The 12439-nt window shown below is 36.5% G+C and overlaps 1 protein-coding gene across 5 annotated transcripts in view; it reads left to right on the top strand.

The window, feature by feature from the left end:
• OSBPL3 (oxysterol binding protein like 3) overlaps positions 1-12439 on the top strand; it is a 76936-nt gene that overhangs the window by 33713 nt on the left and 30784 nt on the right. For all 5 annotated transcript variants that reach the window (XM_026066802.1, XM_026066800.1, XM_026066801.1 and 2 more), the window contains 8 exons: positions 70-123; positions 383-496; positions 1398-1568; positions 5285-5411; positions 6351-6454; positions 6597-6689; positions 7305-7461; positions 9904-10034. In XM_026066802.1, the coding sequence (XP_025922587.1) occupies positions 70-123; positions 383-496; positions 1398-1568; positions 5285-5411; positions 6351-6454; positions 6597-6689; positions 7305-7461; positions 9904-10034 (951 nt within the window). The remainder of the gene's footprint in view (positions 1-69; positions 124-382; positions 497-1397; positions 1569-5284; positions 5412-6350; positions 6455-6596; positions 6690-7304; positions 7462-9903; positions 10035-12439) is intronic.

The raw sequence follows: 12439 nt of genomic DNA, 5'->3' as shown, positions 1-12439 counted from the left end.
ATGTAAGTTGTTTCCTGGTGCTTTCTTTTTTTGAAAATTTTTTTAAAGACTCTGTTTTCCTGCTTACAGAGATACTTCTTTTTGGACAGAGGGATTTTGAAATATTCTAAATGCAAAGCTGATGTAAGTAGTCCTAAACCCTCTAAGGCCATTATAAGGTAAATACAGTATTTTTATCTCAAGTATTACTATTTCCATATTGTTGGGAAGTAGAAACAAAGTTTCAACAGTTCTAAATACAAGGTTGAAGGGGGCGGGGGGAATGATGGCTCTAGCAGTTAATGTCTGTTTTTTTGCTCCAGTAATCATAGTGGTTTTACTATGAATGCTATTTTTTGTTTTCTTTTGGGGTTTTGCTTTATTTTGTTTTATTTTTTTGCAGATAGAAAGAGGGAAGCTTCATGGCTGTATTGATGTTGGACTTTCTGTGATGTCTGTAAAGAAATCAACAAAATGTATAGATTTGGATACAGAAGAGCAGATATACCATCTGAAGGTAGGTCTTCAAGATCGTTTTAACCTTGCTCCCAAAATTGTGGAAGTATAATAACAACATTAAGTGTGTATAAAGGAGTTTGCAACTTCTCTCACTTTCATGTGCGCTTTCACTTGCTCTCGCCTGTGCGTGTGCTCTCCTTTTTTTTCTTTTTTTTTTTAATAGTAGGAGGTCTGTTAATTACACTGATAACTTAGTTTTTTGCCACAGCAGACTAGTTTTACACTTTATAACTTGAGAGGCCTTATTGTACTGTCCCATAGTCAGTGACTCTGTTACAAAATTATTCTGTGAATAGAAACTTGGAAGATGCCTCATGTTGAGCAGCTTTTTTTCTTTCAGTATTTTTTTTTCAGCAAAGGTTATGCCCTTATTGCACACCTGCTTTTACTTTTAGTAGTGGTATCATGCTGCTCATCTTATCTGCAGAGTTTTCTGTACAGTCAAAGGTGTAGACTCGTCTGTCCTTTCTTGTGTAATAAATTGGTTTGATTAGCAGTTGATGATGTGATGATTTTCTCACCAAAATCAAAATTCCATTAATGCTTGGTTAAACTTTGCTAAATCTTAAAAAAATGGCAACTRTGAAATAATAAATTAAATATTTTTGTTATACCATTTCTTCCATTCTGGAAGTTGCTAAGTACTGTGTTCTGCATGAAAGTCATGACTACAGTAATTGAGATTTCCTTCTCTTGAATTTATCCTGTGACTAATTTTCTGTTGTGTTCAAGCTCATATAGAATGCCCTTTAGTAGGAGCATCATTAGAAAAACTTAATTGATGTCTTACCCATAAAAGTTGGCCAGGCTAGCTGCCTAATAGGCAGAAAGTACTTTAGGGTTTTTTTATTGTTAACAGTTTTGAATGTAAATGTTCTAAAACTTGAAACTTTGTGTAGGTGAAATCTCAGGAATTGTTTGATGAGTGGGTAGCAAAACTTCGTCATCACAGAATGTATCGTCAGAACGAAATCTCCATGTTTCCCCATGATGTCAGTAATCTTTTCTTCCCTGTGTCTTCTACTGTGGACTCTGTCCCTGGCGTGTGTGATTCTGCTCCAAGTAGAAAGGTAATGGTTTGATTTATAGATAATGAGCTTTCATCAGGGATTAAATTAGCCTAACTTGTGTTTATTAAGTAAAGAACATAATGGAAGTTTGCAGCTGGATTTAAGTTATGATCTAAAATGTCAAGAGCAAAATGGTATTATTTATAGATTTGCTCCCAGGTAGTTTTGTGTGTGATGCTGCTAAAAATTATGAGGACTCTAACTTAATATCCAGTTTTAAAAGTAGTCATGAAAATATAATTTACTTAATTAAAACAATAAGACAACATTATAAAATTTGAGGCTTACATCATTGTCTGTGTACATCATATGTGCTGGTGAGTGTTAGTGTGGGGCACAGAAGAACATTCAGCTAGAGTTTTTTCTTTAGCTTTTTTCCGTTTATCGTCTGGCTGGTAAGACTTCTCACTGTTTACATTAATACATTGGACTGCACTTAGCTGAGGAGTATGTTAGGATTATTCTAGAGCCATCATCTGTGACTACCATTTATATTTTTAACTGAGGTGGAAGCATCGTTCAAACAAATGCAAAGATTGTGCTGTGGGTGGATATGTGGTCTGGGTGGATCCAGTCAGCCATGCACTCCTTTTCGGCTAAAAGCCATGACTGCTACTTTCACCTGGACACAATCTCCATACCCCCAACAGTCTGCACACTGGCTGGCTGATGTAGCAATAGGTGCTTTATTCGTCACCTCGCTAAGGTTTTCATTCCCTTAGCTGTATTGGTGCATGTTCTGAGCAGGCTTGTTTCATGCCACACCCACAGCTCAAGAATTTTCCTCCTACTGTCACCTCCCTGGATTGATGGGATTTCTTCTGAGCTGTCAGTAACATGTTTATCAACATTTACTTGTGGAAACAGCATAATACTTCTGCATAAAAGGGTTTTAGGCTTTTGCTGAGGATTCTCCCTGTAGAGGGTTTTAGGGGGCTGTTTAGGAACGCTATGTAAACCAATCCATTATTCTTACTCCCAAATGTCCTTTTTGCCTTGGGAAACACCAAGCTTCACACTACATGCCCTAATGCTGACAATAACAAAACTGTAAGGAAAGGCATCTGGAGCGCTTGCATGTCTCCTTTTTACCCTGAGAGACTACTAGAGATCAGCCAGCATCTCTCTTACTTAAGCGTGTATCCCCAACTTCAAAAGAACATGTTGTTAGCTGTACAAAACTAAATCTGTATTGCAATAGAATTTATTGTTTGGTTCTTGGGACGATTGTGTTAATTTGAACAATGTCCTTATTTCTAAAGTCTGTCAGTTAGCTCCATGGTGCTTAGTGTGTGTCTACAGGACACTGGAGGGGTTTTGCCACCTTGGAAGGACTATCCTGTAACTGAGGAAGAGCTTTCCCAGACACAAGCATGAGGCTGGACAGCTTTTTGCTAGCGGCTGGCAAGGAGAGCATCTGTGTGAGCTGGCAGCTGAAAGAACAGTAACTCACTCTGCAGGGACACACTCCTCTGCAAAGAGCTGCTGCCTGTGGCATCTCTGCGGCTCTGACAGCCTCCTCATCTGATGCTGCATCTGCAAAGAACTGGAAAAACCTCCTGGGACAGCTTTGTCCTTTTCTCCCACAAGACGGTTAGGCTGTGGAGGAAGAATACTGAGGGCAAAAGCGGATCATAGCAAACCCCATGGCATCAGTATGCCTGTGCTATCCAAATAAAGTCCATGTGACCAACATATCTAAAATCTGTGCTTACTGTTAGGAAAGGTAACCATTTCTTCTTTGCCATAAAAGACTTTAATTCACTTTTAATTTATTAATCTACATTTGCACTGCAAAGAAGCCCTACTTATTTTCATGTGAAAAATAGAAAGGGGTAGTTCTTAAGCTACAGTTTATCACCTTAGCTTTATTGAAGTTAATGGAGGTTTGCCAATTTACACCAACCCTAGGCTAATGCTAGTTGATATCAATCCAGTAATTAGGTTATTTTGAAAAAAATATATCAAATTATTTTTGCATTATATTTGCTTTTAGAAACACCTAATCAGTTTGCATGTCTGGGGGGAGGGGTTGTATGTGTCTGTATATGTTTACATAGAATACTTGTATTCTAAATCTTAGCCATACTGACCAAAATCAAAAGTATGCTAAGTGGAGCTGTACAAACTCGATCCATTCCCTGTTCCTTGGCAATGCCTTTTTCCTTCTTCCTTCCTGCTCTTGCCCCTAATTTATATGAATTCTGGAAAAGAGTTTGGTTATATGCAATAGGTTTTGAAGAGACAATCTGGGATTTGCTCACAAAACTTGTATAAATTTAGCTTACTTATGTTTGGAAAGGTGCTGGGATTATTATTTGTGTATAGATGACTATTATAGTATAGATGACCCTTTGTGTGTATATATAGATGACTAAAGCTCACACAGTTACCTTTAAGTAGTAATGAAATAGCTAAACTACATAGATTAATATGAAAATGTGTGCTTATTGATGCTTACTGCTATTTGATACTGACTATATAAATTGGGATCATAATACTGAATGAAGTCACCAGGACAGTACAATTTATTTTACCCTACAACTCAAAATGGGTCATTATATTGTAAGTTTAAAAAAGCTAACTGAGACAACTGCAACTGTTACTGAGATATAGAGGAAATTTCCTATGAATAGCTTTAAAACTAGTACTACCTCAGATTTTGATATAAGGTGAGCCAAGAGGTAACAAAGTATGTAAAATATATATGCTTTAGAGAGGAGCTAAATAACCTAGTCAGCTTTTCTCATAGCCCTAGAGCAAAGATATCATGTAATGGCACTTCAAATGAAACAACATGTTTAAAACTGATTTTAAATAAGATGCTGACAAAATATGTAATTATCTTGTACAACTTCCTGATATAGATGTTACTAAAGACAAAAGGTTTTGTAAGGCCTAAAAAATAATTAGGCATTTGGATGACTAGTAGTTGTGGTTACACTAGAAAAGACAGCAGCATTCTAAGCCACTATCAACTGATAATAGTATTGCATGCATAGAAATTTTTTTTCCCATTGGAAACTGCTTAATTGTGCTGCTTATTTAGCTCTTATGGAGACTTTCCAGTATCTTCTGAAGCATCTGATAGTGGCCACTGCTGAAGACAAGATAAGAGTTTGTAATTTGCTACTGGGAGGCTGCAAAATGGTGGGGTTTTTTACTCAGATGAGATGTATGTTCACATATGTATTAAGGACTATCGAGCAAAATCTGTGTTAAAGGCGCATGACCCTGAGTAAAATTTCAGAAAACATCTAGTAGATCTTGCTTTCTTCATTGAAAAAAATAGTTCCAACAAATATGTGCATGTTATATTTAAGTTATCTTCTGGGGCTTCTTTGGGGAGAGTGGAGAAAGAACAGAATGTCCTCCCTTGGTCCTGTGCCAGGTCTGGTACTACAATTGTGTTAAATTGACTTAACTGATGCAGACTTTTGCCATTCCTCAAAATCTAATTTTCAGCAAATTTTGTGCTTCCTTTAGTATCTGTTTTTCTACTGCTGGTAGTCAGCTTTCTTAATACAATATGATATCCCAACATTATGCTCAATGATTGTACGCCTAATCTAGTTCTTATGCTTTTTTTTTCCTATGTTGTTAATGCATTCCGTCCTTGTCAATGATTATGGACCTCAACTGTTGGTTGTCAGAACGTGTTCTTGCAACAATAAAATATTGTGTGTTAAAAATCCATTTGTTCTCCTTTGGAACAGGCAGGCAGCTTGACCAAACAGAATTCGCTGTCAGCTGGAGGTAGCCTGTCATTTTCCTATTCAAGTAATGAGTCCCGGATTCCGTCTTGGCTACAGTCTTCTGAAGACATAGAAAAATGCTCAAGGGGTAATGATATTTGAAGGAAGTTGAAAATGCCCTAATGTGGTTTTACATCATCGCAACTTAATAATGATGTGACTTCTGAGATTGCTTCCTGTTTTTGTTTTTTTTTTAATTAAGATTGAAATCCCCTGATTGTTCCTGATAATGACAGTAGCACAGCATAAGTAGTCATTACAGTTAGTTTTCTCTGAAATTGGAGGTAAGAAGGGGGTGGTTGTTTATTAATTGGCTAGTCACTTGTTTCTGAAAGGATTAGTAATTTTGGATGTGGGTACATCAGTTTTGGGGACCTGTTAAAGGAACCTGAATATTTTCATTTTCTTTATATTTTCATTTTCTTTATATATAAAAGTCACTTTTAGTAGTAAGACTTGAACTTTCTTAAGCTGGATATGTATTCAAAAAAAGGGGGAATGTCCAAAATCCAGTCATTTAAAAAGCATTAGATCTTTGTGTACTTCAAAGTCACCTTCTGTATTTGCTTTCTTAACAGCATGAAGGTCTTTGTCACATTGATAGTGTCTATGTGATACATACTCGTAAAGTTCTGCCCACCAGTGAGCTTCAGTTCTAATAAAGAGGAGCATCACTTCTAGCACTGAATGAACAGCTTGGTCTTGGCATTGGTACCCTCTCCATGAAGAGGTCTGACTAGTCCCAAACTGCAATAATTATCACATTACTCTCACTTTTCCGCTACCAACTGGGATAAAATACCATGTTAGTACACAGGCCATGGAGGTGCCTTCCAATATTTTGAACTTGAACTTGAAGATAGAAGAATACTATCCAGTCACCCAGTAATCTGCTTTTAGTCCAAGAATAGCTTAAGCTAGCTATAAATGAAAATCAAAATTAGACTAACCCGTGAACGAACAGACAAAAACTTTCAGCGTGTCTGTTATTTCAGAAGAACTGAAAATATTTTCTTGTTTCAAACAGACCTCTCCCACTGTCACACCTATTTACTGGAAATGAACCAGCTGTTACAGAGTATGGACGTTCTTCACAGGACATACTCAGCGCCTGCTATAAATGCTATACAGGTTTGTTGTTTAAAAAAATGAACAAAAATTCTCCCTTGCCATTCCAAGGGAGAGAAAAAAAGCACAGGATAAAGATAATTCTTCTTAGCTTTTCTAGTTCTATGGCAATCTGTATTACTTTTGTCCTGTGTGTTGTTAAAAGGTTGGACCTTTTGAAAGCCCAAAAAAGGAAAAAAGAGCACACAGGAGGTGGCGATCAAGAGTTGTTGGCAAAGAGACTAAAGGAACGTTACAGGTAACTTCAGTCCTTTCTGTAGCCCTTCTTTCTCCAAATACTACTATTGATTAGTTCTTAGCCTATCCAGTTTAGGGAATCTGAATCCTTTTTAGGTAGTCTCCTGTGATAGCTCATCTTAAACAGTAATATGTTAGACAAAATGCAAATACATCATCTTTGAAATCTGCCTCAGGATCTCTGCTGGTTGGTTCAGGAGACTGGCTGTGATTTTTACGTATGTTTTCCAGTCTACCTCCATTTGTTGTTGTTGTTTGCTTTCAGCAGTACAGATCTCTGCAAATTCTGCAGATAGTTATGAACATACTTGCTTTTAGAGACCATGTCATTAGGTATTCATAAGTGGGGGAAAACAGTATAGCATATGCTACAGCTCTCTGTGGGCTTGTTTCTTTGGAGTTTTGCCAAGACTTTGGAGTTTGCCGAGAGATTTATGACATCTTGGGCAACATTGCACCTGTGATCTCATTTGCCAGGTGTCACCCATTCCAAACCTATTGCTAACTGATGGTTCTTCCATTTCTGGTGTTTCCAACACCTAATTCAGGTAGGGGCAATAACAAAAGCTTTCTTTAAAGTTTGTAAAAATATCGCAAATGGCTATCTTCCTTATAGGTGCCTTCAGTATTTTCTGCCCCAATGAGACTGCATGCTTCCAATCCTAACTTATCTACTATAGATTTTGTAGAGGAGAAAAATTACTCTGATGGCTCTGAAATATCATCAGAATTTACTAAAATGCAAGAAGACTTATTTCACATTGCACATAAAGGTAAATGAAATTCTCTTTCATATGTGGTTTTACATCATTGCAGCTTAATAATGATGTGACTTCTGAGATTGCTTCCTGTTTCATCTTAATAAATAAATAAATAAATAAATAAAGCCTGAAACATCCCCCCCTTCCTGTAATCCCCTTGAGGAATTGCAAATGTTGAGGTCTTGAGTTTTTCAGGAAAAAAGAAAAGGCTTAATCAAGTGGCTTTTAGGACCTTTCTTCCCTTTGTTTTCTGTGCTAGAAACCTAGATTGTATTTGTTGCCAGAAAGAAGAAGTCCTAAAATCAGTTGCTATAAATGCAACAGCAAATTATACTCTGTGTATGAGCATGTGTATGTTTGTATATTTGGGGTGGTTCACTATACTTCAGTCAACATTTGTTGGTGATGCAAGAGGTTGCTATGGTAATAACCTATTTTTAGTGAATACAGAAGAGTAAAATCATGTAAAGCAGCCAGAGGGGCAGCTTGACTAGAAATGTTTCTTCTCTGCAAAATCATTTTTCATTAGCAATGCTTTGCTCCATCACCCTTGCACCAGAAACGTTTTTATTGTTTAAGTGATCTTGGTAAGGAAGGCATTTGTGGATTTGTATCTGAAAGGCTTTTGGAAGTATTGATTTTTGCCCCCTCTTGTACAAGGTGATGACTGATGTTACCATTAAGCATTCTTTGCTTGATTTTTTTCCCCCTCTAGTGATGAGATGTCTTGATTCCATTATGTAAGGACTGTATCTGTCTCGGTAGTAAGGTTTGTAAAGTCAAGTGTAGTCAAAAACTGGTGTATGCTTTCAAAAAAAAAAAAAACCCAACAAAAAAAAAAAGGGGTGTGTGTGGGGGAGCTGTTGCAAAAGTCACTATCTAAAGGTGCTGAAGAAATCTTCTACTCAATTTCATCTTAAGCAAAATGACCATTTACTAGTTTTGGTCAGATTGATCAATGCATTTTGGGGCAGTTAACTGGGTGCTATTTAATTTATAATTATATAAATTATAACTTATAAAAGATGCATTGAATTTTTTCCAAAGTTGTTTCATGTTATTGCCACTCTGAAAAAATAATGTTTTGAAGAAAAAATTTGCTTAATCTCTTGATACATATTAAATAAAATGTAATATTAGGACTTTAATCTGTAATGATTCTTGCAAATTTAAGTTAGTATACAGATTCTTAAATGACATGTCGGGTCTCTGAGGATTCTGGTCATGTCATCCACATGTGAAAGGCCAATGTAAAGTGTATCGTAGTGGATACATCCTCCCCTCTTCCTTGTCATGTTGTTAAAGATTTCTTGAAATAGGTTAAAGTATGAGAATTAACTCTGGCAATGGTTTGCAATGTTCAAATGCACTTAGGAGTATTTTCTTATAAAAATAGTAAATTAGGTTACCTCAGATGCTCAGACGGGTTAATGATTATTCAGGTTAACTCTGTGTGTGTGATTGGGAGAGAGAGGTATTAAAGTTTCATGGGTTTTTTTTTCCTTTTCATTTGGCATGAATATAGACACGTACGCATACACAAATTTTATACCTCTGCTTCCCTGTAAATTGATGATTTTTTGCATTGCCAGTTCTCATGACTTTATTACAAACTTATGATAAGGCTCTTGCAAATTCTCTAATTCTTCAGTTAGATGAATGTTGAAATTTTACATAAACATTACTTCAAGTTTTTATTCCTTGTTGTTATTAAAAAAAAAAAAGGGGGGGGGCTCAAAAGTCAGAAAATAAGAAAAGTGTATTCCACTTTAAAAATCCAGTGATTTTTTCAGCTTGCATGATCTGTTTGAGTTGAATGTTTCAAGTTAGCAATACTGAATCAGAAAGGAGTGGAAGTACCAGTGTAGCATGCACACCAAACATTAAGGATCTTACCTTTTGAGTCATTAAATCATCTAACAAGCTGGAGTTTCCTTATCCCGAAAAGAGAGAACCAAACTCAACATCACAGTTTTACTTGTTTGGGAGCAAATTTTAGCCTGTCATAGCTATGGCACAGTCTGTGTCATAGCTGCTTTCTTAATTTTTTTGCTTGTTTTTTCCCCCCTCTTTCCCTCTCTTCTATCCCACTGAAATTCTTAAAGGAATGTGGAATAGTCACAACTGTCTGAAGAGTCAAGCTAATTGGGGAACAAAAGCAAGTGAAGAGCAGATGTGGTTAGTTAGCTTTGCTGCCATCTGTCACAAATAATCAGAGTAAATTTGAATGTGGCTGATATAGTCAACAGTGTAGTATTCACCATAAACTTTTCTACTACTAAAATATCTACCTGATAACCTTGATTAATATCACTTGTTCTTAACCTCCTCTGGATCTCTCAACCTAGACTCTAGTTTCTATCACCATAAGTGATGTTTCATTGAAGTTTTATGTTACTTGTCTGTATGCAATTGGTAGTTGTTTTTAACTCACTTTTTATAAAATGGTTCTAGTTTTCTTCACCTTGAAGTCGGCTTTCAGCACCATATCTACAGAGAGAGAGAAGCTGAAGCAGATGCTGGAACATGATGCATCCTTGTCTCCATCTGCACAAATAGTTGGCTTGAAGAATGCCTTAACATCCGTAAGTGACATGCTGAAGTTCAGCAAGCTTCATTGTCATCAGTTACCACTCTTAAATTTTGTACAAATTAATACGTGTTTCTTTAGTATCTATTCTGTGCTAGAATTTTCAGTATTGAAGCATAGTGCATTATTGTATACAGTGCTTTTCAGAGACTTTTTCCTAAGTTATAAAGAAATTGTGAAATCACTAAAATTTGACAGATTAATCTAGGTGTGCAGTATAACCTGTATGATTTGATGTTAAGTATCAGAGGGCTGTTCTGTGACGATGAGTCTGCTTTCTCTCTGGAACATGCATTCTGTTTTTATCACTTAAGTCTGGTAGGTTGTGGGGTTTTTTTTCCTTTTCCTAAACAGCACTCAGGTAGTCATAGCATGATTTGGCATAAAATCAAGGCTGAAGAGCACTTGTCTGTCCCTTCTAACTCATCTGAGCTTCACTGTGCTGCACTGAGATACTGCAAAGCAAATACAAGTACAATTTGTCTATATTGGCTTGCAACCTTAATTATCTGTTATCTAAAAGCAGCAAAGGAGCTCTTAGAGCAGAGTTCTAATGACAAGAGATTGTGCTCTTTAAAAAGGTGGGGGTTTTTTGGTAGGTATGATTTTTGTAGTTGCTCAAGACCAGGACTTCCAAGCTGGTCATAATTGGATGCATCAGCCAAATAATGATCTGATTTCAGTGCAATGAGGGTCATCATTACCATGATCTTAAAATTTCTGTGTATGTTGCAAATGCCTGATCAGAGGCCGTGGTGACTCTCTAGCACTGGTAAATGTGACATAGCTAATACTAGAATTTTATTGATATGAAAACTGCCCTTTGCTGTACAAAAGCTGTATGTGATTAGAGTTTTTAGCTTATAACATACCTCTTTGCCTGGACCTTTAGAGGTCATGATGTCTTCACAGAATTTGGAGAGCGCTGAAACCTGTTGCACAGTAACTATATTCACTCACTTGCACTTCTTTGCTTTTGGCTTTCAGATGTTCTGCTTCTGACATCTGGGTATATGGCTTTCATTTTTTCCAGTGTTAATTGCCTATCATTTTTTGCATCAAAAACAGTTGTTAAGGTTTCTGAACAGAGTGTTTCTGAACACTCACTTGAGCATGATTTTTTTTTTTTTTTCCTGAGCAATGAAATGCTGTTGTCCATTTTCATCCTCTAAATGTCTTTTAAAAGTTGTGCTCTTAGGTCTTATCATCTGATACTGAAAAAGCCTTCCATAGGCCATCCAGAAATCATCTGGGAACACTGGCAGCTCTTTTAAGCAGAGATTAACGCCTGTGTAAGAGCTATTAGCCTGCAGATCTTTGTAAAGCCATGGTGCCAACAGAAATTTTGTCACCTCATACAGTAGAGAGTAGGAGAAAGGAATGAATTTCCTTTGAAGATCTCTGGAAACAGAGATATGATAAACTTGCCATATTTCTGAGACTATTCGTTGGAAGAGAGTCCTTCACTGGTGACTTTGACTTAGTGTTTGTTGCTAATTTCAGTGTTTTCCGTGCATGAGGAACAAAAAAAATTCGACTCACAGGTTGAGAGTAATCAAACATAAAGTTTGTTTTGCTCTCTTCAGCCTGGCAGAGGAAGAAAAATGAACAGATTTGAATTGGATGAAGCACTTTCCACTCACAAAATTAGCAGCTGTTCCTCTGCCTCTTCGTCATTAAGACGGTATTCTTGACCTACACACGGTCCTAGAAAAGTAAATAGTCACTGGAGAAAAGCACAGTCTTTCTTACTGAGCTATAGTAGAAGAAAGAAAACACTTTGTAGCAGACCATGAAAACTGCAAAATGCTATATAGGAAAGCTGTGTAATTTTATTTTACATATATATATGTATATGTATGTATATATGTAAGTGGGTATAATACATAATGTTGTCCATTTGATCACTTGTCAAAGGGAAAGATAAGCGTCTATATTCTGAATTCCATATATAGAGTCAGAAAATAATCCCCACACCATCACTTTGAGCCCACTGTCGTTCCTGTCCCCAAGACTACCTCCACAAAAAATGCTGTTGAAATCAGAAATATTTTGGGGAGAAAGTGGAGGTGTAAATGGAAGTGTTCTCCACATTCTAGTATTGATTCAGATCACAAAAGTGGGCAGTAGATAAGTCTTCAGTATTGTTCCAACCATCAAAAGATGTGTTGTGTGGGTTGTTTTTTTTTTTTTAATTATTCAATTTAATAGATGTAAACAGGGAAAATGTTTGTTGTAAGGGCTGTGGCAGCACCTTCACCTCTATACTGGAAGTACTTAAAATCACCTAGCTTGGCTAGAATTGTGTTGCAATACAGGGGCTATTATTTAGGAGACTTTTTTTTTTTTGTCCTTTTATGGTTAAAATTAGTAACTCTTTTTTTTTTTTTTTTTTTTTCA

Source organism: Apteryx rowi, unplaced genomic scaffold (genome assembly GCF_003343035.1).
Source record: "Apteryx rowi isolate R43461 unplaced genomic scaffold, aptRow1 scaffold_248, whole genome shotgun sequence".
Classification (NCBI taxonomy): domain Eukaryota; kingdom Metazoa; phylum Chordata; class Aves; order Apterygiformes; family Apterygidae; genus Apteryx; species Apteryx rowi.
Note: the sequence above shows the minus strand (reverse complement) of the source record. Positions and strands in the feature narration are given on the sequence as shown.